The 27,990-nt window shown below is 42.8% G+C and overlaps 1 protein-coding gene across 4 annotated transcripts; it reads right to left on the minus strand.

The window, feature by feature from the left end:
• Positions 1 to 674: 674 nt before the first annotated feature.
• npm1b (nucleophosmin 1b) lies at positions 675 to 27,373 on the minus strand. 4 transcript variants are annotated; one of them, XM_076287518.1, is made up of 11 exons: positions 27,298 to 27,373; positions 26,587 to 26,669; positions 25,541 to 25,660; positions 23,610 to 23,703; positions 21,988 to 22,079; positions 19,689 to 19,762; positions 19,203 to 19,272; positions 16,595 to 16,672; positions 6,213 to 6,311; positions 4,816 to 4,890; positions 675 to 2,806 (listed from the first exon to the last, which is right to left on the minus strand). In XM_076287518.1, exons 1-11 carry the CDS (start codon positions 27,347 to 27,349, stop codon positions 2,753 to 2,755), a joined length of 891 nt encoding a protein of 296 aa, XP_076143633.1. In that variant the 5' UTR covers positions 27,350 to 27,373; the 3' UTR covers positions 675 to 2,752. The 4 variants fall into 4 exon arrangements, with proteins under 4 accessions (XP_076143633.1, XP_076143635.1, XP_076143634.1 ...); XM_076287520.1 differs by lacking the exon at positions 16,595 to 16,672; XM_076287519.1 differs by lacking the exon at positions 4,816 to 4,890.
• Between the last annotated feature and the right edge of the window lie 617 nt (positions 27,374 to 27,990).

Here is a 27,990-nt window from a genome sequence, read left to right on the forward strand (position 1 = left end):
GGGACTATGCCGCTTGTTAAATCATAAAGTGCTACTCATTATCGCCACCATGTGGTGAATGACACCATGCCCACAGCTCACTTATCGGCTACTTTCCGGACTGAAAAAAAAACAAAAACAAAAAAAAAAACAGTCAATATGACCTTTGTTTTGCTAAAAAATGCAAGACTGCTTGCTCTTCCTTGCTAGAACATTTGGTTGATTATTATTAGCAAGCCCTGTGAACTCGAGTTCGGGTGAGGCAATCAACTGTCAATTGATTCTCCAGACTTAAAATCTACAAATTGTTTCCACCCATGTTAATGTAAACACTGGGATGACAGATCATGTTATTACAGTGGCCAGACACCAGCTTTGCAGCCATTGGTTATGCAACGTGTCTTAAGGTCAAATGCACGCTACAAATGCTAGTCAAAAGAGAGAGAGAGAGAGCACATGTTTAGCCATCTACCTGTTATAGCAATCAAAGCACATTAAGGAAGTAATCTACGACGCTATACGGATCCATCAAAATCGTGAATGGGGTTACTGTTGGGAGGCTGAGTGATGTGTTCAACATATGACTGCTCTCTAAGAGTCGCCTGTGCTGCCAAATGGCCTTTTCCCCCTAATGAAAAGAACCTTTGTGACAAACGCGTCAATTCACACACACTTTAAAAAAGAAGAAAAGCCAATCAGAATCATTACCTTTTATTTATGTATACTGAAATTATTTGAAAAAAAAAAAAAAAAGTTTGCGGAACAAGCCAAGCATTAACAAGACAACCAGCATTCCCAATCCTCCCCCTTTGGGATGTCCAGAGAGAGTGGACACTGTGATTGCTTAGATATTTCCAGAAGGACTGGGGTGGCTTCGACTTCAGCAGGTACATCTAAGTCACATTTAACCATTGCAGGACATTTCAGGGGGAAAGTATACCCTGACAAGATCATATTCTATTCTATAAAGCTATTGTTAGGTATCAAACATCTACAACATCTGAATCCAAATCTGAGCTGAACTGAACATCTTTCCTGAACTGATGTATAACAGAGTTGAAAGAAGTCAAAACAAATGACAAAACAAACAACAACATAAACACAAGCATCATCATTATATCATTTCACTGTCCCTTTACCATGACAAATTTCAAAACTCAGATTTCATGGGAATCTATAATGTCCGTTATAAGCATTGATAGAGCACAAATCTATTACAAAGTTCAATAACATGAAAGAAATCAAAAGCAAAAATGCTTGTTAAAGCAAAAATGAAGCAACAGAGAATGACATATTCCAAGCAAATGTTACAAAAAAAAAAAAAAAAATCTTCCAAAAGCCCAGAATTAACACAAGCTTTCACAATAAACCCAAACTGTTGTACATGGCCAAACCAGATGAAAAGCTGTTTTTTGTTTTCTTTTCAACTCTGCACCCTCTGCTTGGTTTCAGCGGAGCCCTTTTGCGTTGGATGTGAGTTATGAGAGGGGTCTTTCCCCATGTCAGCGCTCCCTGGCCACGTGCCATTCTCTGGCCGACGCATTAAAAGTGCTCCAGCTGCTCAGGGTTGTGCGTCTCGGAGCTGCTGGGGTGAGCCTGAGGGGACGGGAACGGGAATGGGATTGGGAATGGGCTGGAAGTGAAGTCAGACGGAATCGGCAGGGCCAGACGGAACCCTTGGCTCAAACAGAGACGGAATCTTCACTGGGAGACGGAACCTTTAGGTGCAGAGGGATGGACCTCACAACTGGCCCTGCCAAAGCTGCCATTGCGAAAGTTTTTCACAGGTGTGTAGAGTGGGAAAGGGAAAGGGGTTGGGGGTTGGGGGGGGGGGTCTAGACCATTTGCTAAAAGGAATATTCTGGATTTGTTTTTGGAACTACAAAGGCTCTACCTAATTAGCTGTCTATTGCTAGACAATAATATCTATGTCTATTCAGAGGACGGAAAACCTGTTGACTATAAACACACTCACAGGGATCATTTTGCACAGTGACTGTGCAATATCCGTCAGAGGGATTTGAAGATTGTATCAAACTGACAGAAATAGACCTGGGACGTTTCTTACCCTTGCACTGTCAAAGAATCAAATCAGCCATCACATGTTTCTTCATAGAGCCCACACTTCCACTTAGGGTGTGAAGTCTTTTTTTTCTACTCTGTGGTAAGTGCAAGGAGTTATGCCAGTTACAGTAAGCAATTGTCTGCGGTAATGAGTTTGCTGCCAAAGCAGCACATACAAAAATACACTTGAAAGCTGGAACATTAGCCTATACACTACTTAGGTTAACCAAATCCAATAGCAGAAACAAAATAAAGAAATACATTTAATGTTAATCCTGTTACTCTAAATTAACTTTTTTTTTTTAAAAGAGCAGTGTTTTCCCCCCTCTATTACAGTTGCAGTACTGTAGCAATAAGATTTTGTATCGTTATTAATTCCTTACACAGCACTTTAGGGGGCAGAGTCAGACTCAAAGATTAGGGTTGGGATCCTAAGCGACTGTCTTGAAAGCGTCCATGTAACAGCAATAATCCAGATTACGTGGCTACTTCACGTCCACTGATTCCTTGCACTGTCAATAACTCACGCAGTGGACGGTATGAGACTAGTGAGAGTCAGAAGTCGTGGTGTGGTGTGTGAGCCCGTCACACATTGCTGAGTGAGGACACACACCTCTGTCCAGGTCTTCGTAGAGCGTTGAGGGACATAGAATCGCACGGGGTGGGACAGTTACAGTAAATGACAGGGCAACGGCGGCACAGCGGATAATTATTTTTTATCCGGTTTCAGCGTCTGTAAGAACTTCCAGAGGTCTTTCACCACCTGAAAAAAGACGAAAGAATGAGAGATAGCGGGGGGATGGGGTAAGGAGGGGTGGAGAGAGAGAGAGAGAGAGAGAGAGAGAGGGAGGGAGAGGGACAAAAGAGTGAGTCAGAGGAAGACAGGAAGAGCGACTGAAATGCAGAAGGTCATTAGGATGCTTTATAATTAGAGATGTATGAGTCAGTTGGGTTAAAAAGATCCACATTGCTTGTTGCCTGAGGAACAGTGAAAGGCAAGTTGGGTGGAGGTAGGAAAGAAGGGATGAAGGGTAGAGAGAGAGAGAAACAGAAAGGGAGACAGATAGAGAGCAAGAGAGAAAGAGGGAGAGAGAGAGAGAGAGAAAGACAGAGAGAGAGGGAGGGAGGGAGGAAAGGCGGCAGGGGAGGGGGTCTAATTGTACATACCAGAATGTATGACTAGTGCTTGGGCCTGACAGAAACATGTCTTACGTCTCTGCTTAGTTTTTGGACCAAAGTGGTTCCAGAGATGTTTTTTTCTCCTCCCTTCTCTGCACTATGATCAACAAAAACAGACCCCGGCAGGGAAACACACGCTCACCTGCAAAAGTGACCACTGCACGCCACCTCAGCACACACAAAAAACTGGGCAAAGTGTGATGTTTTTAACTTTTAACTTATTAACACACACACACACAAACACACATCCAGAGGAGGAAACACATGCACATGGACTGAATGTTAGATAGGAAGCACCAGCCTACACACACATGCACACGCACATGCACACACACGCTAAATCATTTTCAACTGCTAGAGCAAACTAATGAGAGGCTTAGTGCAAGCAGCTTTTTAAAAGAGGGATTTTGCTCATTTGACCCGAGCATTCCTATTTGGAGAAGGCTGCTTCGGTTTATACCGAGATTCCTCCGTAAATACTGGCCATCACTCTTCCTGCTTTACGGTATGTCTACGTCTAAGACCAAAACACACAGCCATTTTCCTTCTCTGCCTTTGTCCTGTCCCATGCTGTATGGCAAGCCACTCATCAAAGTCGCCTGCACCGTAAAAGCATTGGCCAACATCGTGAACCTGAACACTCCACCTGGAGTGTTCCCATCAAGAGATGTGTGCACCATCACGTATCACTCTGTGCCAGTGTATATGGCAACGTGATTTCATTTCAAAGTCAGTTTTGGCGAACAGAAAGTGAGACAGAATATGATTCTGCAGAGTTATGAATTGCATGCAGCCTTGGAGTGAGCAGTGTTGGAAGGAGGGCAGTATTGTGACCTGTCTCATCTCTGGATCCGTACGGATGAAGAGTCCAGCCGGGTCAGCGTGTCCTTGAACCTTCCCAGAGCGCCCGGTACCATACGCATACCACCAGTCCCCTCATTAGAGCAACAAGAGACACTTTGCGCCCGTAAATCAGGAGGGGAGAGGTTTGCCTTGGCAGCTCCACCCAGCTCCACTCTACTCTACGCCAACCCCACCTACAACCGCACTGCAGCGCCACCCACCGCCTTCACCTCACAAAGAACCTCTGGCCAGCAGCACAGCCATGTTTCACCGTCCACTTTCACGGCCAGCTCTTTACTACAGCCTGTAGCCGTGCACACGCACACACACACTCCCTCCCCCCCGTCTCTCTCTCTGTCTCTCTCAGACACACAAACACACTCTTATCACATACACACTTACTCACACACACACATATACACAATAACACACATAGCACAATATTACGCACTTACAAGCTGACTCACTCTCTCTCTCTCTCTCACATACACAGTAGACAGAGACAGACAGACAGAGAGAGGGAGGGAGGGAGAGAAAGAGGGCTGTTGGACTGGGATAGCCCAACTCTCTCTCCAGTCCACCCAACCTCAGTGTGAGGCCAGCAGAACGGCCAGCTCAGCGTGCATTCCTGCATGGCCATGTCCCAGTAGGCACGGATGGGTAGATTCTTCCATCCAAGAAGAACATTGAGATCTTGGTGGAGGTAATAACCCGCAAAACAAATTCTTGATAAGAACGATTAATACTCACTTGCTTGTCTGTGATCCTGAAGGAAAATTTGGCGTAATTCTCAAACTTCTGCTCCGTCTTTGGGAGGGATTTGCCCTGGTAGGAGGAGGAGGAGGAGGAGGAAAAACAGTGAGAGTGGCGCTGGTCACCCGGACCGGTCGAGCCCACGTGCTCACAGACCGCGCTGGAGAGACAGGCCGCCGGGCAGGGGGGTCGGGTCATTGGCCGTGGCGTTAAATTATGCATTAACATCGTCTTTCCACATAATCACATGCATCTGGCTGGGAGGACACTCACGTCCTTGCTAATTGCCAAGAGCATCTATGGTTTAGTCAACCAGCAAATCCCCCCCCCCCCCTCTGCTAAGACTTGTGTACCATTAGAATACGCTTAGTCAATAAATCCTTCCCCAACAGCAGGACAATTATCAGCGCGCACGTTTGACGGGCGTGGGGCCCGGCGGCGCAAGAAGAATGTGACGATCAACGTGTGCGGTCAATCAATGGAGGAAGTGATGCGCCCGAGTCAGGAAGGCAATCTAATCCTCTGGCCTGACGTAATGGCTGCCCGGGATAACAGCTCCGGGGCGTGTGGTTCTAACAGCGCTCCGACACACGGCTGCCCCTATGCCTGCTCTCTCGCTATCTCTCTCTCTCTCTCGCTCTCTCTCTCACACACACCCACAAACCTCAGGGAAGGAGTCTCCTGATGGACCCAATATAATGATGATTCAATCAGATACAATAAAACTGTGTGTGTATTCATGTGTGGAGAGAAAGAGTGAGAGCGAGAGAAACATAAAAATAGATATATTGCTACATTAATATAAATACATAAATATAAACAAGCACAAATATTGTGTGTAAGAGTAATCCTGAAATTGAATGAAAACACTGTGAGAACCACAGTAAGCTTAGGTGCTGGTTTTGTGAGGGGAATAGTACAAGTACAAGGTTTATTTATTCATTAGCCACGTTTACATGGACAGTTTTTTTGTCATTCCGATTCAAAATTACAAATGTGTGCTGTTTGTTTACATGGGGTGCATTCTATTCCGATCAGGTGCTCTCAAGCGCTTTAGAGTCTTTAATCGGAATAAAAGGTTGATGCCTACTTTTCTTTGAGAAGATACAGCAGGCAATCCGATTGACCATATACATGGTTGCTCAATCGGAATAGGAACGAATTACACCACCTCTTCCATTCTGATTGGAATCAGCCATTTTTATTCCGATTGAGGTGTTTATATGATCATTTTTAATTGAGCCGTTATTCTGTTTCTAATAGGATTTAAAGCGTCCATGTAAAGTGGCTATTTATTCATAAAGCGCTAGTATAAGGCGAGCCTGAGCCCAGACACTTCAGTGTTTCTGGACACATATAAAGAAGAGGCGCTGATGCTGTAGCAGGGGCCTCACCTCTTTGACGGCAGCGGTCAGCTTGCTCTTGACGTCGGCCAGACTGAGGCCCTTGGAGGATGTGCTGGGCCCTGTCTTATCTTTGCCTCCTCCCGGCGCCTGCACCAACGACAGCCAAAGCATCGTAACTCATTAGAACAGGGTCAATGGATGGATGGAGGTGTGCGTGTGGGTAGAGGGATGTGTGAGTATGTGTAAGTCTATGTGTACTGTAGGCACCAATGACAGCCAAAGCATTGTAACTCATCTCTCATATATTACACACACACACAGTTTACTGCATGTGTGTGTGGGCATCAAAGGCACCCAAAAGCATCGTAACTCACCTCTAATACCTTACACACACGCACCGTCATTTACTGCAGTTTATTGTATGTATACGTATGTAGGTGTGTGTGGGTGTGTGATAGTGTGTGTGTGTACAGTCATCAGCATGTGAGTGTCGACCAGGATGGGAGCAGCAGAGAGATGACCTATTTAGCCTGCATTGTTGTATTGTATGTATATACATTGTATGTATATACGTATGTGGGTGTGTGTGTGGGCCAGTTTGCCTAACATGACCAAGATAGTTGGAAAACAGAAACGTAGATTCTTCCTCCAAATGACGCCACCTTTGGTACCATTTGGAGCCAATCTGGTGGGCTGCAAAAGATGCTTTTGCAGTCGCTGCGCATGAGAGGGCAAGCCCAAACTCCTCACTGCACTAAGCAACAGGGAGAGGAAGGAGGACTGGTTTGCCAGGTGATAATGGAAGGGGGGGGGGGGGGTGCGTTTCAAGAGTCTAAAACCAAAAATGGGTGGCATTATTAATACACATTGGACTAGATTATGTAAGGGATATCAATGCACCTTAAGAGCTTCAAGGCTGGTTATACTACCCAATAAAACAACACACATAGTCAGTCTGCAGACTTCATCAAGCCCACAGAGAGGAAATGGTGACTCTCTCAACAGACATTACTCCAATAGAGGAGAGAAACATTACTGGAGAATCCACTCCACTTTGGATAAAAATGAAAAAAGAAAATGAATAAATGTAAGAATCGTGGGTGACCCAGGGCAGCTCTGAGCGGGTCTAATGTCTGTGAGAGCGTGGCAGCAGAAGAGAGGCCGCTGCGTCACTGGGCATGGTGGGCACAGGTGTGTCAACAACAAAAACAAAAACAACAACACACGTCACACACACACACACACACACATACACACACGCACGCAAACACACACAAGCCCTGTGCCGGCACCGGCGCTATGCGTTACACAAGCAGCGGCCTGTCCCTACACGCACACCAGCCTGGAATCCATTGTGATTGCAGGGTTTCATTGATGACTGAGCCACGTTGTTAACAGAGAGAGAGAGAGGGAGGGAGAGAGGGAGAAAGAGGGGGGGGGAGAAAGAGAGAGAGAAGGAGAGGGAGAGGGGGGGAGAAAGAGAGAGAAAGAGAAGACAGAGAGAGGGAGAAGGAAAGAGAGAAATACAGACAGACAGGAAGAGAGACAGAGATGGGGGAACAGAGACACAGGGAGGGACACATGGAAAGAGAGACAGACAGACAGACAGAGAGAGACGGAGGGACGGTCACAGGAAGAGAACAAGGGGACCGACAGTGGGATTTTCGCAGGTCGTTGGGAAGAATGGGAGACCCTAACATTTCACTATGTTAACATGCTCCACATGGGAAGAATGAAGCGTAATGGCTCCAGTGTGTGTGCCCTTTTCTGCATAATCCTCCTACAAGACAACAGATGTCCTTTTTCGCACCTGTGCTTGGGAGTGTGTACTGGTGGACCGTACATTGCCGGGGCGGCTCCATTGACCGCTCTCACGAGAGCCAAGCCACCTCACAATTACAGCGGATTTTGGTTCTATTAAAGCAGCAAAAAGGAAAATGTTTGGTAAAGAGCATTAGGGCAAATGGTTCAAGTCACAAAGAAGTACGCTGTGCAGAAAAGAAAGAAGAAAAAAAACACTAAATAGATGTTTCAAGTCACCATAAAAACACAAAACAACTGACACACAAAAAAGAGAAAAAAAAAGGAGAGGGGCTGGCATAGACCTCTTCCATTTAGTCCTTGAGAATGCAATAATCCCCTCTCTCTCTCTCTCTCCTTCTTCTTCAGAAATTGGCGTTCATCTCAGACATCAAAAGGTATCAAATTAAAGGACACACACATACACACACACACACACGCACGCACGCATGCACGCACACGCACACACACACACCTCTCAGGCTAAGAGAGCACACATGCTGCTGGCAGCGCGCCAGCGAGTGCTGTCCTGTGTATTTATTATTACTGGGCGTCTTTCTGGAGCGGAGGACAGCTGTGGGCCTGAGACAGCTGATAAACAGACAGCGCACAGCGAGCTTTTTAATCTGCACCAGACACTGATTACAGATGCCACAGGACACAGGACTTAATCACTTGCACGCCATCATTTGATGTAATCGCCCGGCTCCGATACGCTCTTTTAACACACCCTCTCAATGCCACTTTGACTTGCCCTCTATGACATGAAGGACTCTTCCTGCCGTTGTTTTGTAGGAGCCATACTGTAGTTGTCCTTCACCTATCAACCCCCCCCCCCCCCACCACCACCACCACCACCACCACCAACAAACAAAGGCCAAATTTTAATTCCCAGACCAGACAATTCATTTGAAATCCCTCTGCTTTTAGGCATTAAGGATGTTGAAGTAGAGCTGTCAATCACATGACACAAGCTGAGATTGATGCGTTACAAGGTGACCTTTGGGTCTGGGAGGCTAACAACTTTACAGCTCACCTACAGCCACACGTCGTCAGTCATCTCAGACGCTTTTCCTTTTGCAGTACAGTTTATAGTCCACTTCTGGCAGACATATAGGCCTCTAATTTGTAGATGGGGGGGGGGGGGGGGCAGGTGATATGCGGTGAGTTATCCTTCCACCACTTATCAGCTGTGCACCAGCGAACGAGAGAGAGGGAGAGGGGGAGAGAAAGAAAGAGAGGGAAAAAGAGGGAAAACGAGAGAAAGAGGGAGAGGGAAAGAATGAAAAAGAGAGGGAGAGGGAGAGAAAGAGAGGGAGACAGAGGGAAATGAGAGGGAGACAGAGGGAAATGAGAGGGAGAAAGGAAAAAGAGAGGGAAAGAGTGAAAAGAGAGGGCGAAAGAGAGAGGGAGAGAGAGAAAGAGGGGGACAGAGGTAAAAAGAGAGGGAGAGAAAGAAAAGGAGAGGGAAAGAGTGAAAAGAAAGGGAGAAAGAGGGAGAGAAAGAGTGAAAAAGAATAAGAGAGAGAGAGAGAGAGAGAGAGATAGGGGAGGACTGCATCTGACATCCCATAATCACCAGCCACCTGAACATGAAGCCGCTTCCTCCGTCCTGGGGGCTTCACACACTTCAAACACACACGCGGGTCATGAGGCGAGGTGCCAGCAGGAAGCTGAGGAGGGGCCGGGGCAAATGGGAGGGGGCAGGGGCAAGAGGTGAGGGCTTTAGGGGGCTTTAGGGGAAGGGGTGGGGTGGAGGGATGCGGAGAATTTTAGGAAAGAGTCTTTCACCATCATGTCACAGAGGGGGGATTGAGCTTCTCTCTGTGTCTGTGTGTGTGTGACTGGAAGGAGTGTAATCCCATTTCACACACCTAACTTCTTTTTTTTTGTTTTTTAACCACTACTGTTAAGTCTAAATGCAGTAATTAGGGAATTAGCCCTGCTCGTGTGCACACACACAAGCACAGTGGCGCTCTCTCTCTCTGTCTCTCACACACACACACAGACAGACACACACACACACACACAGACACACACACACACATACACAAAGCCCCAGGCTTCTTCACACACATTAGGTAAATAGTTCTCCTCACGACAAGTGCTCCTGTGTCTAATAACATACTAACATGGCCTGGCATCACTGGGTCAAGTGAATTGTCATTTGTGCACCAAGAAGTGGGGTGTGTATGTTGTTTGCACATTCCACCTGAGGGAAAAGCAGCAGGTAGGTGTGCAGGTCTGTGCTCTGTGTATGTGTGTGTGAGACGTGTGTGTGTGCACGAGAGACAGAAAGGAGAGAAAGAGAGAGAGAGAGAGAGAGAGAGAGAGAGAGAGAGAGAGAGAGAGAGAGAGAGAGATAAGTAATATAGTTATGCCATCCGATTTCTGTTTGATTTAAATCCAGGCTTTAACACAGTCATTTCAAAACATATAATGTTTTAATAAATGGCCTTGTGTGCTTCATGTTATTTGATGTTCACTTCAGAGACAGATATCCTGACATTTTACTGCACAATTACAGCAGAATTGCCTACATGTAAAATGTATAGTTCTATCAGTAATGGAGTGCCATCGATCCTGTATCAATAAAAAACTGAACACAGATTGCTATGCATATCAATATGTATATTCCCATGTATCAAAACAGTAATTTCTCTCTAAGGACATTGCGTTGTCTACAGTTGTAGTCCAACTAGAGGAATCAGAGAATTTATGGTTTTGTTTGATGGATGGGTTAAAAAAAAGAATAATTTAATTTAATTGAGAATCATTGATTTAGGTGAAAACAACAAGAAACCTTCCAACAAAAGCTCCCCACCCCAACAATAAAACAAGGCTATAATAATATGATGGTTTTTAACTGGTTTTCTGCCTCAGGACCAAGGCATCCTGCTACCGTTGACAGAAATATGGATTCTGCATTGGGCCAAATGTTTTTGTAGAAGACTGTCTGACTTCCTTGGCGAAGGAAGGTTGGACGGCTTAAAAAAGACAATTCTGACCACAAAAGTACTGAAAGTCCACCAAATGACATTTTGGCAATTTAATAATGGTTTATTTCATCCATTGAGGAATAGGTAACTTCATCTGTTTGATACTCAGCTTTTCTTAGGGCATACATCTGCATATCTCTATTTATTTATGAATATATTTATGCATTTCTATGAGATTCACAGTTTTTAAGCACCACTGTGGAGACTGTGTAGAGATGCAAAGAAAAGAGAGAAAATAATTAAAACAAATGCCTGTACTTTATGAATAGTGCAATACTGTATGAATGCACATGACGGCAGTGTGATACTCAGAGGAGGGGGGGGGGCAAAACTGTGGTGTCCCAGCTTTAACGGGAAGGTGGGTGAGAGGTCTTAAGTTTAACCCTAAACTGAAGGGGGGTCAAGCGTGATTATCTAAACAGGGGTGAGGCTTAGGCCCATCTCTACCCCCTGTGGTAGCTCCTGTTGTCCTGGAGACCGTAACTACAATTAAGGCACACTCCCTTCGGCCCACGCAATTTCTTACCAAATTCATGGAATAGTTGTGGATCCACGGGCAGGTTAAGAGCTCTACTGGCACGCTACTGACAGAGGTGTAGTGGGGGGGGGGGGGGGGGGTCCCTCCTCTAGGTGATGTCTCTTCTCTCTCTCTCTGACACACACATACACATCAGAGAATTTATGGTTTTGTTTGATGGATGGGTTCAAAAAAAGAATAATTTCATTTAATTGAGAATCATTGATTAAGGTGAAAACAACAACAATACACACATATACACTGAGATGTGTGCCTCATTTGGGTGTGTCTGATCAAAAAAGTGGCCATTTCAGGCATTTTATCGTTTCTTGGTTTTCAATGTCTGACAGGCATGTCTGAACTAATCTCTGCATAGTGTGACAGCATAACATTGGTCAATTTAGGAAGTGGGTGGACAATCACTTTCCTCAGGACAATGACAGTAGGCATCATTGCTAGTCTCTATTGACCTTTGCACTGCAGTCTTCATGAATACATATACTATGCATCTTGCTTTCAGGCATGTTTACTAGGTCTGTATATGCTGACAATTGTGAAGTTCATGGCTATGATAAAACGTTGGATGCTTGAAATGTGATGAGCCATCATCAATCCAACATGGCATCTTTCGCAATAACAATTTATTGCCAGCAGTTTAAATATTTTAAGCATATGAAATGATGTGTTGGACTTGGATCAAAGGAGTGACACGTGTGCTAGTCATCAAAGCACATACCAAAATTCCCCTTGTTATGTCTGGCTCAGATAACACAAATTCAATGACTCAACCGAAATTAATATACCATTCTACCAACAAAGGCTTTACCCCGCCCACAAAATTTGAGTTCGGGAAATTCAGTGTGGAGTCCCTCTACTGACAAGCCGGAACCAGAGCTGTTTGCATCAATCAAATCACCTGGGCAGGCTTGACACGATGATGGACAGATGAATGATGGTGCCTAGTTATTCACATCACCTGACAGCGCTTGAGTTGATTTTGTCACAACAAAAAGCTAGATGTTTAGATTTCTCTATGCCGTCTCTTGTACAATATATTGACAACACAACTTCAAAAAAACAAACAAAAAGAAAACAGTGATTAGGGCTTTGACTTTTGCCCAAAAATCGAAGTTCGTTTGTTTATTAATATTAAAATTTGAATATATTCGAATATGTATTAATAATATTTTAACCATTAAATGTCTTCAGCAGAACCCGTCTACAGAGAGCCTGGCCACTCGGTATTAGGTCCCATTGTGGTTTGGTTGCAGTTCCACCAGAGTTCCACTGGGGGCGATCGCCATGAGTGCAGAATGAGTCAATGCAGCTAGACGGCTAAATTTGTCTCTTTCACCTGATTGTCGTTGACAAATCTCAGCTTTGATTGTAGTTTGTATAACTTCAACATGGGTTATAGGTCAAAAGTTAAATGAACGAGTACTTATATCCTTTTGATTTCTTACAGGTTGGGTCGTTGTTGCCCATAACACGCTAGCATTGTGCTAATGAATGACATCATTGACACGTTTGAAAGGCTTTTTAGAACAATTAAGTGACTTTAAAAAATATAATACTCAACCAAGTGTATTTTCTTTACCTCCCCTTTCGAATACAATATTCAAATTACTTGAAAAACAATTATAACCCGAGAAAAGTGGATTTTGAGGGCTACAGCTCCATAGACCTCCATGCATTCTGCTCTCGTGGACGAGCACCCTCATGTGGAACCACAGGAGGAACTGCAACCAGTTCAGAAACCGGAAGTTTTCCGAGAGTGGCAGTTCTCCCCTTATTAGACATTCTCTGTCTTCAGTAAGACCGATATTGGTATCAAACTTAAGTTCTATATGTTCTGTCCACCAGAGGGCAGTGTATCAGTCAATGTCAATAGACAACGTGCACGAAAGGCTGATTATTTATGCGTGTGTTAAAATTGTTATTATTGACCATAGGGCTGGGCGATAAAACGATAGCGATATGTATCGCAATAGACATGTAATCGATATCAATAAAAAATACGTTCGATAGAACATTCATAATTAAAAGCAACACACACCTCCTGCCTTACGTTGTCCATAAATAAATAGGCTAAATATATCTTGCATTGTAGTATGTCAAACTCTACCAGAGTAGGCGATAGAAGTAGGCCTACCTCAACACACTCTCCTTGCCCCGTGCACTCTCTCTCTCTCTCTCCCTCAACAGGCGCATCCTTCCTCAGCATGCACATGTAATCCAAACATTAATCGTGCAAGACGACTGGCTAAATTGCTATTAAATCCGGTTAGCATCATTAGCACGCTGCACGAATTTGTTCAACTGTTGCATTCAAATTGACTGCTAAATTCTAATCATCTCAATCCCGATGCAAATGGAAAAGTATTCCAAGACTCAAACGGGCCTGTCCCAAGGAGAAAAAGTATTCATTTAAAACTTAAACACACGTGGGGAAACTGAACAGTCTAACCAGTAGTGCTAGACTATGATAAACTAGCAAATTAAGCTAACGTTACTTTGTTTACAATATTTCCAGGCTTCAACCAGTGCTGCTTTTCATTCAGACTTATCTGCACATTTATTTATTTGAGTGTTTTTCATGATTGTGTTGCCATTTCTTTTCCCTGTTTGCTTTGATCGATAACTGAGGTGATTAAAATCAGAGGAAGGTTAAGTTTAAAATAAAAGTGTCTATTATGTCTATGTGGAAGCTCACTAAGCGTGAACCAGCCAGGATGCCAACGTCACCTACAGGAGCCCAGATGACCAATAATAGCCTTGCTAATGAGCTCGCAATTTTACTTCAACAGGCGTGAAAAAACCTCGGAATCTGAATTGAAAGCAACGTTTACAACCAAATACATTTACAAACAATTATCTCCATAGGCTACAGGTTTGAATAATAAGAGATCCCTAAAATTCGTTCGAATATCTTTAATTTTTAAAATAATCGAATTATATTCGAATAACGAAGTTCGGAGTCAAAGCCCTAACAGTGATTAAGGCATTTGTCGAGAAGAAGGATTTTTTGGCTATTCTCCCTATAGAGCTGTTAAGTCCCGCCCCTTCCGCTAACCCCGCTGGACCTCTAGGTTGAAAAATCATTAATGCAAGTGAATGTGAGAAAATAATTCTTTTCTGGTCCCGTTTGAATTTTGCCATGAAAACATATGTTGTCTGTGAATTTTTAATATAAATTTTCGTGTAAAGAATGCTACAATTTAGCGGGTAGAAGTTTGATGCGGTTAAACTTTGTGTGAGAGCACTTTGTGGACTACAAGTTTCCCCTAGACGACAGCTAGCTCTCAGTTGGTCGAGATGGAGAGGGTTATTAAGATCGACTTTGAACACAGTGAACCATACAACTTTACAATCACACTGTATCATAGTGTTAATGTGTTGAGTGAAGCTAGACATGTTTCGAATATTTTTGTTACCATGTGTTTATTCCTGCCGTTACAAAAACTAGCATCTCAGCTAATGTTAGCGATTAGCTCACGTCACATAGGCGACATGTAGTCTTTCTCGTTATGTCTTTTCCACAACTGCTAGCCGAAGAATCATACAATATACTGTCAAACTCGTAACATGAAAATTTATATTAAAAATTCACAGACAACATGTTCACATTCATGGCAAAATTCAAACGGGACTAGAAAATAATTATTTTCTTACATTCACTTGCATTGACGATTTTTCAATCTAGAGGTCCACTGGGGCTTCAGCGGATGGGCGGGACTTACCAGCTCTATAGGATTCACATAGTCTATGTCGTTGCTCTGATTGGTTGGGTCTATCTAATTGCGTGCGGAGGCATTTTTTCCCTGTATCTGTTGAAACACGCCAATTCTGAAAAGCTAGCCTGGTTATGTCAGGCTAGCTTTCCTCTACTCAAGCGGTTCTATATATGCATACATACAAATAGGACTTCTCTTTGGCCCCTGCGTTTGATGTTGCCCTATTTAATGTGGTGTGATCATGTCCTGGTGCCACACAGAAAATTAGGTTATGTTTATTATCTTCCCAATAACGTAACAAATTAGGTAATGTTTATAATCTTCCCAATAATGTAACAAATTAGGTTACGTTTATTATCTTCCCAATAACGTAACAAATTAGGTTATGTTTATTATCTTCTCAATAACGTAACAAATTAGGTTATGTGTATCATCTTCCCAATAACGTAACAAATTAGGTTACGTTTATTATCTTCCCAATAACGTAACAAATTAGGTTATGTTTATTTGTTTATTATCTTTCCAATAATGTAACATGACCTGTACCGCTCGGCTATCCTCAACTGCTAGGTCTCTGCTACTAAATAATGTACTAGGCCTACTGCCAGTGGGTCTCCATAATAAACTTAAGATATTTTGAACAAAACCACATAATCCAAGTACTTCAATTAATGCAGTGAAAGATGCCTGATGTGGAAAACAAGAGGCCGATATATTAAATGCATCATTTGCCCAAATATAAGCTCCCCTGGAACAAAAAACAATCCCAAAACAGCAATTTTTCACTTTAAACTTGCTGGCACAGAGTGAGAAAATAGTCTGTAAAGAAGCTCGCTTGGAGCCCCTTGCCGTAAATGACCCGGTAAATTAAGCATGTGGGCCCACTGCCACAACCAAATGTTTAAAACACAGTGCTGCCATGTCAGGCGGCTGGCAGAGCCGCTAGGGGCCTGAGTGCTCTCCATGGATGTGCAACCCATGTCTCCGCTAGGGCTGCTGCTGCACCATTTGGGGGGAAAAATCTAATTGCAATTTTCTAGACAGATACTGTGATTGTGATTTGATTTACTATTTACTTCAGTTCAATATTTAAGATTTCACTTTAAGTTAGGCCACTTCTGAGTGGTGAGCATGCCTAGTGCATGAGAAGGCACAGCACTCCTGTTAGGGGAGTTTCAAAGCATGTGGTTAGTCCATTTTTAAGTCCTCTGCAGTAAGGGCTATTTAATATAAAGAGGGAGCCTTTCCTCTATAAAGCTGGGAACAAACGGTGCATTGCCATGTTGGAGGCGGTCAGTGGGTTTTGTTGTGGTTTTGATGAACGTCATTAGTAGCTCAGTTTAGCCAGAGATTGGGACTGTGCTGTCTGTGCTAGCCTACCTTAGACGCCTGGGCTTTTCCTGCAGGCCCGTTCTGTTTGAGCGTGCTCTTTGGACTCTTCTCTGGAAGTCCCTTACTCTGAGAGCAGAGTGGAGCGGATGGAATGAGAAAAGACAGAGAGAGAGAGACAGAAACAGAAAGGAGGGAGAGATAGAGAAAAAGAGAGAGGTAGAAAAGAGGGAGAGAGAAAGTAGGTGGAGAGAAAGAGGAAAAAAAGGAGGGAAAGAGAGAAAGAGAGGAGACAGACAGAACAATGAAAGAGAGAAAGAGAGGAGGAGAGAGGAAAAAAAGAAGGAGAGCAAGACATTAGAGATATAAGTAGTGTGTGTGACCCTGAAAACATTAGGATGTTTCTAGAAAACAAAAGACTCCTTCAACATCTTGAGCAGTACTCCTGTCACAATATCAAAAACACAACACATGAACGGCGCTGTCAAACTAAGGGCTTTAACATTGGACAATGCCTCGCCTTTGAAATGCAATACGTTTTTATTATCTTTTTGCTCAAACTGTCAGAAACGGGTGATAAAAGTGTGCAGTAATTTGTATGTGCTGTAGTCTGTCTAGTTATGGCCTCGAGCAATTGATGTGGGCTGTCAGTGTTAACCTGTTCATCTCAATGGCATAGGAAAGGGATTAGGGAAAAAAGAGAAAGATAGAGAGAGAGAGAGGGAGGGAGAGAGGAGATGGGGAGAAATGAGATGGGGAGAGAGAGAGAGATAGATGGGAGGGGAGAGAAAGTAGAGAGGTTGAAACAGAAGAAAAGAGAGAAAGGAGAGAGATAGAGAAAGGGAGAGGAGAGAGAGAAGAGAGTGAGAGAAAGAAGAGAGAGAGAGAGAGAGAGAGAGAGAAGAGGTAGAAACAGAGTAGAGAGGAGAGAAAGGAGAGCGATAAAGCGAGGGAAAGATTGAAAGAAAAAAAGAGAAAAAAAAAAGTGAGAGAGAAGAGAATGAGAGAGAGAGAGAGAAGAGAGACAAAAGGGAATGAGAGAAGAGAAAAGAGAGAAACAAGAGAGGAGAGAGAGAGAGCACACGAGGAGTGCAGAGAGGTCAGAACAGGGTGAGCGCTAAAGGGGGAGGAAGGAGTTGGGACACAAAAAAAGGAAAACACATGGAGAGCACAGAAGACTCGGAGAGGTTGTGGAGGGCAGAACAAGAGATAGAGGATAGAGCTGGAGGAGAGAGAGGGAGGGAGGGAGAGGTTGTGGAGGGCAGAACAAGAGATAGAGGATAGAGCTGGAGGAGAGAGAGGGAGGGAGGGAGGGAGGGAGAGAGAGAGGGAGAAAGAATGAACAGAGTAAATCAGTGTGTGACAGAAAACCTCAGCTGTCATCTCCCCCTCAGGCTAAGAATGGCTGCTCACAAAGCAGGTATGCACGTCTAGCCAGCTTTGATCTTTGCCTGGCACGGCTACACACACACACACACACACACACACACACACACACACACAATGACCATGTCTGGATGCACGCGCACACACACATTCACACACACACACACACACACAAACAAACACACACACACACACACACACACACACACACACACACACACACACACACACACATACACCTTGGATGTATAAACATGCTCTTTAAGCACAGAGGCCAGGTGCACTAGGGGACTTGATGAGAACCGGAGAGGGGTGGCGGTGGAATGGCTTCTTCAGAACACCAAGGGAACAGAACAGGGGTGGAAGCGCATGGGGTCCAGAACACGCCATTCTTATCCCCTAATGGGACGCACCTTCATGCTATAAACTCATCAGGATGGTGTAAAAATGATTCACCTACATGTCAGCCTACACTGGTCTGACTGATGACAGGTGATGTGTTGAAAGTACAAAAAATGAAGAAGATATATAGACAAGCAGCAATGTGCAGGCAATGGCTAAACTGATCAGTGTTTTAAAACATTTTCTCCTGTTTGTACCAAAGGATATTAAAATGCAAGTTGCATGTATACAATACATAGTTGTGCAACAATAAGGAACCATAAGCTTCTGATACAGTCTGGCACCTCTGGGCTCAACCCTAAGCATTCATTTCAATTAATAACTGGCTCAGTGCTTGCAGGTTACCTGGGGCCTACACATGCCTCACTTACCTGGGATTTCCCATCTCAGTGCAACACACAGCCTCTCCTTTGTCATTTGCAAAGATCCAACCTCTCAGACACACACTGACCCCTAATGGTTGCTACCACACGCTGCACCCCAGAAAGTGTAGAATATATCCATGGGAACTAATCGCTTAACAGCTGGCTAACCTAATGGCTACCTGAAACTAACAGCCAATGCTAAAAACGACTGCTTTGTCATACTTGTCCAGATTGTTGGTGGATCAATCAACATGTTCCAAAAAATACTGAAAAAAAATCACAGCACAGAGAGAGAGAATCACATCACTCAGCAGATGTGAGAAGTTTGTTTTTCCTTTCTTCTCTGCAGCTGGAAGATAAACCTTATTTTATCAATTACATACACATCAGTAAGGCTGAGTGCCTCTGATTTTCTTTTGGGCTAAAATGGAGTGAGGACTCTGGAATGTCTGAACCACGGGCATACAAATTGCTGAAACAAATCAGAAAAATAAGTTCACCCTTACCTTCTTAGGTGATTTTATTGAACTCGCCTTGATGACTGGCTTTTCGTCTTCCTCATCTTCATCATCTTCGCTGGAAAGGGAAATCAACAAGCATTTTAGAGTGTTCTGCCAAAGCTCTCCCACCAGCCCTTATTCAGCCAGACAGCTAAACACAGTGCTACCCTTTTAATTTTTTTATTCTTTTACTTTTAAACTTTTCTTTTACTATTGCCCTTCTATGCCTTTATTAGCTATTGTACTGTTTGCTTGTGTTTATGTAAAGCACATTGAATGACGTCTGTGTATGAAATGCACTATATAAATAAAGTTGACTTGACTTGACTCAACCAGGTCTAAATCTAAATCTAAAACTAAATGCAAATTATGAGGCAAGAGGAACCATAATTAAAATGGCACCTTGGCAAGACCATTAGCCTAACTACTGAAACTAGCATTTGGTAGACTTCACGTGGAAAGAGGTAGGAAAGTATTAGCCTGCAATCTTACTCATCCTCATCCTCACTGTCATCCTCATCATCCTCACTGTCTTCGTCTTCATCAGAATCAACTTTCAGTTTTTTCTGTTATGGGTAGAAAGAAGTACACACACACACACACACACACACACACAGATATTATACTCTCAGCAAGCTAAGCCTTCTGGGACGTATCCTGACCCCAAGGTTATGCGACATCCAGGGTAAATAAGGGATAAATAAGTCAACATTTTAAAAAATTAACTGGAAAAAAAACCCACATATTTCTACAGCTACAGGAGTGTCAAATAGCAATGCCTATTTAGTTAATGCTATGATTTTAATTTGACCTAAATACATCCAACTGTTCGGATAAAATTTCTTCTGACAAATTGCTTCCACAAGATGGCACAATACCTTGTTCTTTTCTTAGCCTGGTTTGTAAAGGACAGCATACAAAGTAGTCCATACACTCAATGGGTAATGTATTCACAGGTTGAAATAAGCTTGTTTTTTTCAGAGAATTAAATGAGAAGATTCAAATGAGATGAATTCAGGAGTATGCTATTTCTCTTATGACTGAACAGACTCGCAATGTAAAAAAATCACAATAAAAATGGATTGCTGCCAAAATGTTATAATAGTCGCATACCGGTAATCACCTTTGTGTCACTTCTTACTCCTAGAAAATGACTGCCCTAACAGTTCAACAACAGCAGGTCAATGCAAAACAGTACACAATACATAAAATACAGTTGCATGAAAACTTTTGGCAATAATGCTGGAACAAGACTAACAAGTCGGCTGGCTGAAGCTGGAGTTGACACAAAGGTAAGTTCACAACAGCATACCCACAAGCCGAGTGAAGTGCCAGCATGAACAGAGAAGCTTCAACATAAGTGATGCAACCCATTCCTTATACCGTGAAATCACCTGTTGCAGTTTAATCTAGTGTGCAATGCAATCCCTACTGGTATCATTCAGTTAATGAAATATCAATTGTCATACAGCTCAAATGTCAGAGTAAACCCTACTCTAGCCATTGATGGTTGCCCTCTCCTTGATAAAAAATACAATAATAACGTAATGCTTTTCATGCTAAAAAGAAATGCTCTCCTAGAGGGAGAAAGAGACTGGAAGAAGGCATGGTTATTACCTTATACATTTTGCCTTACCAACAAAGTTAAAGAATTACACTTCAACATTTTACACAACACTTGTCCTTGTAATGCATTGCTATCTACATTTATGGATATGGATAATACATGTGCCTTTAGTGATATGGAAGAATCTCTTTCTCATGTCTTTTATGAATGCAACGCTGTTTTTGATTTTTGGGTTGACCCGAAAGACTATCTGTCTCATTTGTTGAGTAGGTTATTTTATCCATGAAGACAAAGCTACTGACTTTCTTACCAATTTCTTTATTCTTTTATGCAAGTTTTTTATCCACAAACACAGATTACTTAAAACCAAACCAAAGCTGAAAGTATTCTTAATAGAATTTCAATTTCTCCTAAAATCTCTAAAAATGGTGAAAGATAAAAAGAATGCACTGCTTCTTGAATACTATGTCTACAATCTAACATCTGTATGACCCTCCCCCTCAGTTAAGATTGTGTAACTGTGTGACGCTTGTATGTAATTATCTATTTATTTATTTTTTAAAAATGTTTTTATTTTATGTATACGTGTGTATTTTTAATTTATTATAATGTTGATGAAATGAATGTACTGTTGTTTGATTGGGTATAGATTGTACTATATACTTGCATTTGTTCTTGCACCCTTTTTGCAATAAAAAAAAAACATGTTAGCACTACAAGGGTGACTAGGTTACAGTTAACATTATGGCAAGGTCACTTATACAGACCTTGGGCAGTGGTAGCATAGTGGTTAAGGAGCTGGGCTAGCATGCAGTAGAATGAAAGGTTGTGGGTTCAATACCCGGCCTCCACCGTTGTGACCTTGAACAACGCACTTAACCCCGAGATGCTCCGGGAACAGTGGATAAAAGCGTCCGTTAAACGAATAAATGGAATATACATAATACTCTTAGCCACCTTCTGTAAACCAACTGTATACTACTGTCTACACTGCACTATATTTCTTGTCATGTTTATGCACCACCTGTCTATACTTTGTATATCATATTGCTCTTTTCTGCTTTTTTGCACTTCTGGTTAGACGCAAACTGCATTTTGTTGCCTTTGTACTTGTACTCTGCACAATGACAATAAAGTTGAATCTAATCTAATTTAATCTAATGTACAGATGGACCAAGTCAGCTGTATGGTAAAGCTCCATTTGCATTTTCAGGTCAAAAGTACCTTCGGAGGAGCTTTTCCTGACAGCATAATGGAGGGCCTCTTCACTGGCGATGTGTTATTCTCCTCCTCTTCGTCATCAGAGTCTTTTACACCTGAAGGCAGCATTGGACACACAGATCAGACTACAAGTGCACAAGAACATCAAAAATACCATTTGAACAGAAGGTGTCTAACTAACACTTGAACTTTTTTTAGTATACGTTTTGGGGTTTTGCCTTTATATGGACAGGACAGTGAAGAGACTGACAGGAAGTGAGTGGGAGAGAAAGATGGGGATGGAAATGACCCGTGTCGGAATCGAACCCAGGTCCCCGTCAGCACTTGGGCCCGTATGTGGGTCAGGCGCTGTAGCACGTTACGCCACAGCGCCTCCCATAACACATGTACTTATGATCATAGATATTTGAAAGCTAGATACCGCATTGTTTATCATGTTCTATTAGGTCGCATAGGTAAACGTCGTCGCCATATTGCTGAGGGCAACACCTTTACTGTCTATGGGCAACACTTGCCGGCAATCAGAGACACCTGTCTGATTTCCAGTCAGAGACACCTGTTTCTCCATTGGCCTCCAGTGATTGTTGCCCCCACCAAGATGGTGGCGTTATTTTCGTACGTTCTGAAGCCCAATGCGGTATCTAGCTTTCTAATATCTATGCTTATGATGATATCTATTAACTCATTGAATGCCAAGCTGTTTTTGGAAGCTTTGTTCCAGAGTGCCAGCAATCTAGACCATTGTTGATGATTTTTGTACAGCCACAGCATATTCTGTGTTATAGCTATGAACACATACAATGGCTCGTTTGAAAGGTGAGACTTTAAGCTCTCAGTGGGTGCAAACCGTGTATTTCTACACGCCTCTGTTCCTGAGAAATCCCAAGCTAAACAGTGGCTAGTTTTCATCAAAATCGCAGAAATGGAGATATGGAGAACGTATTTCATGAAATATGAAGTAATTGCCTGTAAGGTTCCGGGAACTGACCTAGCGAGACCTGGCGAGACTTCCACCTAGTGATAGACCCACGAAAATGGCCTGGTTTTGAGCTGACGTGCATGCGTCACTGATTCGACCCAAAGCGGCAACCAAGTTATGATAAAATGTCCAGATAAAATGTCCAGATTGTGCGTTTTCGATCGTCATATATTTCATTTCCATTCATCACAGAGTTCCCAAAATCACATATAAGGTGTGTCTAGTTTCGTAATTAAAAAAAAAGCTAAAAACGAAATATTATGTTTTTGGCACTCAACGCATGGGAAGGAAAAACGTAATATTACGTTTTTGGCACTCAATGAGTTAAAAAAGCAACTTGTGGAGGAGATTGGTGTGGTAGAGCATGGCGGGTGACACTTTAACGTCCCAGGATGTACAGTATGTCCAGTGCTATGTGCTTTGTGCTTGTGTCTGTGTGCGAATCTCTGTGTGAGTGTACATTAGTGTGCATTATGTACTGTTTGTTTTGCCCTTCATCTATTATGATGTAAATAAGGCTTGAAATAAATACAAACTTAAATTACGTGTTTTCAATATTATGCCTTTGATCTGGTGGGAACACAATGGGGACATTCGATATCCACAACAATTTATGGACAGCCATAGACAGGGTCGTAATACTCACTGACAAAATGCTGGCCACTGATGTAGACTGGGCCGCTACCTGACTGCAGCCGAAAGCACACGGGAGGGGTGACCTCAAACCCCCCCAAACTCACCTGCAGATCGGGAAGAGGATGAGACATAGGTGGTTAGCAGGTATAATAATCTCACAAAAACACCTCCCCTGTGCCAACAATAAGATTTGTTGTGACGATTTCTCCTTAACCTACACCCTGTCTGCATTAGCACAGGACTACAATGGCCATCTCACGGATGATAGTTCTGCGTTATGAATTTCTAAATATCTTCATCCCTCAACACGTCCTAAGCAAAGATAACCAGTCAGTGCATGACTTGCTGAAAGGTATGCCAGAGTCTCCACCTTGTTCAGGGAAAACAACTATTAATATAATTTTTTAACTGTGAATCCATCTCTGCTTTTTTTCAGTTCTGACCTTAGCAGACAGAGCACTTAATCAAAACATCTTTTCTCACGTACGCGGCTGATTGTGTAACCCCGATGTGCTTGAAGGTGCAGTCTCAGATTCTCAATGAACATTCCACACGGCGAGGCGTTGTTGGCGTGACGTTGCAATGGCAACCAAATAACAACAGCTGCAGGCCTGTGGCACGCCACTCGACCTCAGAATACTTTTAATTGACAGCTGTACACCTGTCACAATTACAGCTGAACAGTGCGAACTTGCCGACTGTTGTAAACTGCGATTGATTACATGCAGATGTCAATCTCTGAGTGTTTGTGGATCTGCAGCCGAGCCCCAGAGCGTTTCTCTTTTCTCACATTGGGAATAATCTGTCAGGTCAAGGCAAGCATGAAGCATTGTGTTTCTTTTCACAGCTGGGTAAGAATACTCTTCAACACTGGTAAGCAAAACTACAAAGGAATGGGGACCAGCTGATAAGAGACAGGTGTTTTGCATGTGACTAAAACAAACCATTTTCTCATCACTGACACATCTGGAATTATCAGGTGTGCTTGTTCTGAAACAGAACATTCCTCTCAACAAAACAGCACAGCACAACCCCATAATGAACAACACTAGGTGGGTCTCCATGGACACGTTTAATCCGATTCAAATCAGAATAAGTATGTATAAGTAAGTAAGTATATATACTCTTTTGATCCCGTGCATTTATCCCAATCCGTGAATTAGTGAAACACACACAGCACACAGTGTACACACAGTGAGGTGAAGCACACACTAATCCCGGCGCAGTGAGCTGCCTGCATCAACAGCGGCGCTCGGGGAGCAGTGAGGGGTTAGGTGCCTTGCTCAAGGGCACTTCAGCCGTGCCTACTGGTCGGGGTTCGAACCGGCAACCCACTGGTTACAGGTCCGAAGTGCTAACCAGTAGGCCACGGCTGCCCCTAGCTCAATAATCAATAATGGCTCAATCGGAATAAAAATGACACATTTAAACACATTGATCAGAATTAAAACGGTCAATCTCATTATTTTAATCGGAATGAGAGGGGTGGTGTATTCCGTTTTTTATTCCGATTGAACAGCCATTTATACGGCCTGCTGTAGCTTCTCAAGGAAAAGTACAGTAGCAACGACTATTACGGGCAAAGATTCCAGAGCGCTTGTAAGCATTTGATCGGAATACAATGTAACCAAACAGATGGCAAAAATGTTTCATTCAGTTAGTTTAATCGGCATGACTGTCCATGTTAACATGGCTACTGATGGACAATGCCAATATTATTAACATGTTAAAAAAGGGGAAGGGGATTGGGGACCTCTCCCCCTTCAACGACTACATTGACATTAGAGTAAAGCTTCAGAGAAAGCTTATTTTTAAATCTTTTTCCTTGCACATCAAAACTTAAAAGGCTAGTTCAAGATCCCAAATGAAGGGCAACAGAGGGGATCAAGTTGCTGTGCTCTTGACATGGAACATAGTGTAGTGGCTTGTGGAGGCACTCACCGACGGTAACACAGATGGTTTGAGAACAACTAGGGGGAACTTTGTGGACTTCCCTTCATACGTCATCCCTTCAATCTCCACGGTGTGAAACTTATCTTCTGCCTCGGCACCCAAACACACCTGGAAACAAGCATCAGTAGAGGGCTGGTCAGAGAATGGTTGTGCTGTAGATGACTTTCAACTTAACATGTGCTGTTTGCCCTAAACTTAAAGATTCTAGACCCACCTGTGACAAGAGTGACCCACACTGTCACTAGTGAAGCTTAATTTTGGTAGTATTGGGTATGTTTCTTCATTATAGGCTATATGTTGTTCCTTTGGCAGAGTCTAGGTGCACATAGATTCTGTTATTATTATTTTTCTGCTAGTGATGTTTGATGATTTCAGGCCCTGATTGATTTAGTCTGTGTAGTTGCGATGGAGGCGCAAGAAGGGGCGTGTGCACCTGGGTACCCAAATTGGCTGATTAGCCTTATAAGGAGTAGGCCTGTTTTTTTCTCAATTAGGGAGGTCACCTGATCACTTTAAAACCCTGTGGAGGGAGGAGGCGAGGCTCTCTGGATTGCACATGTTGTGCATATCTGACACTGCTTTGAGTGTTAAAGAAGATTATTACAGTAAGAAACTATTCAGTATTATCAATGTTATCACCTAGAATTCCATAGGTATTTTAATTTATGATAACTACTTTCTGTACACTAAATACAAACAAAATATGTGTTGTTGAGGAGTTACAAAAACAATACCTTGCTCTATTCAGTTTTTTGTTTTCTCTGCTCTTTAACTTCCATGTACACTGACTTTCCTTAATGGATGCAATGCATGACAGATCAGTGTGCCTTCGAGCAGAGCTGGAAAACTCTGGTTTCAGAAAGTGAAAGGCCTACCATATTTGTTCCAACCAATCACTTAAACAGCCAGGTAGCTCTGCTAATTAGGGAATTCACCTGTGTTAAGTTGGAGTAGGAGCCTACTTTCACTTTCCGAAGTCTGAGATTTCCCAATTTCGCCCTCAATATCAGGTAGGAAGGAACTGCTTGTCTTACCGCTTTGAGTGACAACTGGTGTTCAGCTTCATCATCATCCACTTCCACTTTATGTTCTTTTTTATCTGCCTTAAGCGAACAACCTGTCGGACAAAAAAATATGTAGCCATTATGAATTCCCTGACTTTTGCAACGCGTAACTTTGATGTAGCCTTCATATTAGTTTGTTTACCACCTGCTTGACAGTCATCTCTGCCTATAGCATGGTCATGCGTTGGCTAGAAGAGTAAATTAGCAAATTGATCATCAAAGCCATACGGCCTCTCGGCTCATATCTGCAGAAACAACATCCTAAGCAAGCACATTTCAGGCCACCATTGGTACCACTGGCTATTAAAACGTTACTATTGTACACAACTGCATGTTACGCTTGTAGTAATATGACAGGAAAACAGATTATCTAGCAAATTCGTTCATTTAAGATGTCTGGTAAATATCGTATTGTAACTCTGGATATTCCCTTACGAAAACATGCATCATTTGCCTGAATATCAGTCTTAGCTGGTGCAAGCTAGACAGCTAGAGAATAAAGGGCTATTCAGCTAGCAACGGCTAACTTTGCACACCTAACCCACAGCAAATCTGACGTCCATGCCCGCTAACTCCGTGTCTACAGCAACATATTCAGTCAAATTACTATTCGGGTAAATTAAAAGACTGCTTGCGCATTAATTTGCATTGGGAATGAGAGAGGGTGCTTATTAACCTCACCAAATAAATACATCTGGGGTCGGCTAAGGTCGGGAATACTATCTTCAGCCATTTTTGCGCCACTATCGCTCTTGAATTGTAATTCCGGGGTCTGACTGATGGCTGGAGTAGCGAATGGGATTTGGCACACACTACTTCCCCCGCCCCAATGCTGATTCTGTCCAATTGAATGTTATTTTGTAAATTTGGACGCTGATAGCCTCACTTCTTATTTTCAACGCCAAGTGTCGCTATTGCAGAAGTTATTAATCCTATTGTCGTTTTTCCTGGAGGATTTTAGGTTCATAGGGTCGGTGCAATAGCCTAAATGTTAAATACAAAATTGCACTAGTCAACAATCACAAGAAGCAACAATTAACTGCAAATTATTTTAATGTAGTCTACTGTGAAAAAGTCTTAGGCATCCATTAGAGTCGTTGTTTTATAGCAATGTTATAGCCAATAACCACACATGTATTTCTCATTGTCTCATTGTCTAGCCTAGAACGCAACCAGAAGATACTGGGAATATAAAAGGCACAAACTATGTAGCCTACATTTGATATGTTTTTAAAGGGGGCTACTATGCAGACCTACATGTCTCTTGAGTATGCTGGCAATACTATATTAAGAGAATATGAAATAGGCTACATAAATGGTCCTTATAACATTGCTAAAGCAAAACAAGCTGCCAGAAGGCTTTTGCACATTAGG

The sequence above is a fragment of the Alosa pseudoharengus genome, unplaced genomic scaffold (genome assembly GCF_046254945.1).
Source record: "Alosa pseudoharengus isolate Yale_2024_CS ecotype anadromous, Long Island Sound unplaced genomic scaffold, YU_APseudo_1.1 YU_APseudo_1.1_scf_16, whole genome shotgun sequence".
NCBI lineage: Eukaryota > Metazoa > Chordata > Actinopteri > Clupeiformes > Clupeidae > Alosa > Alosa pseudoharengus.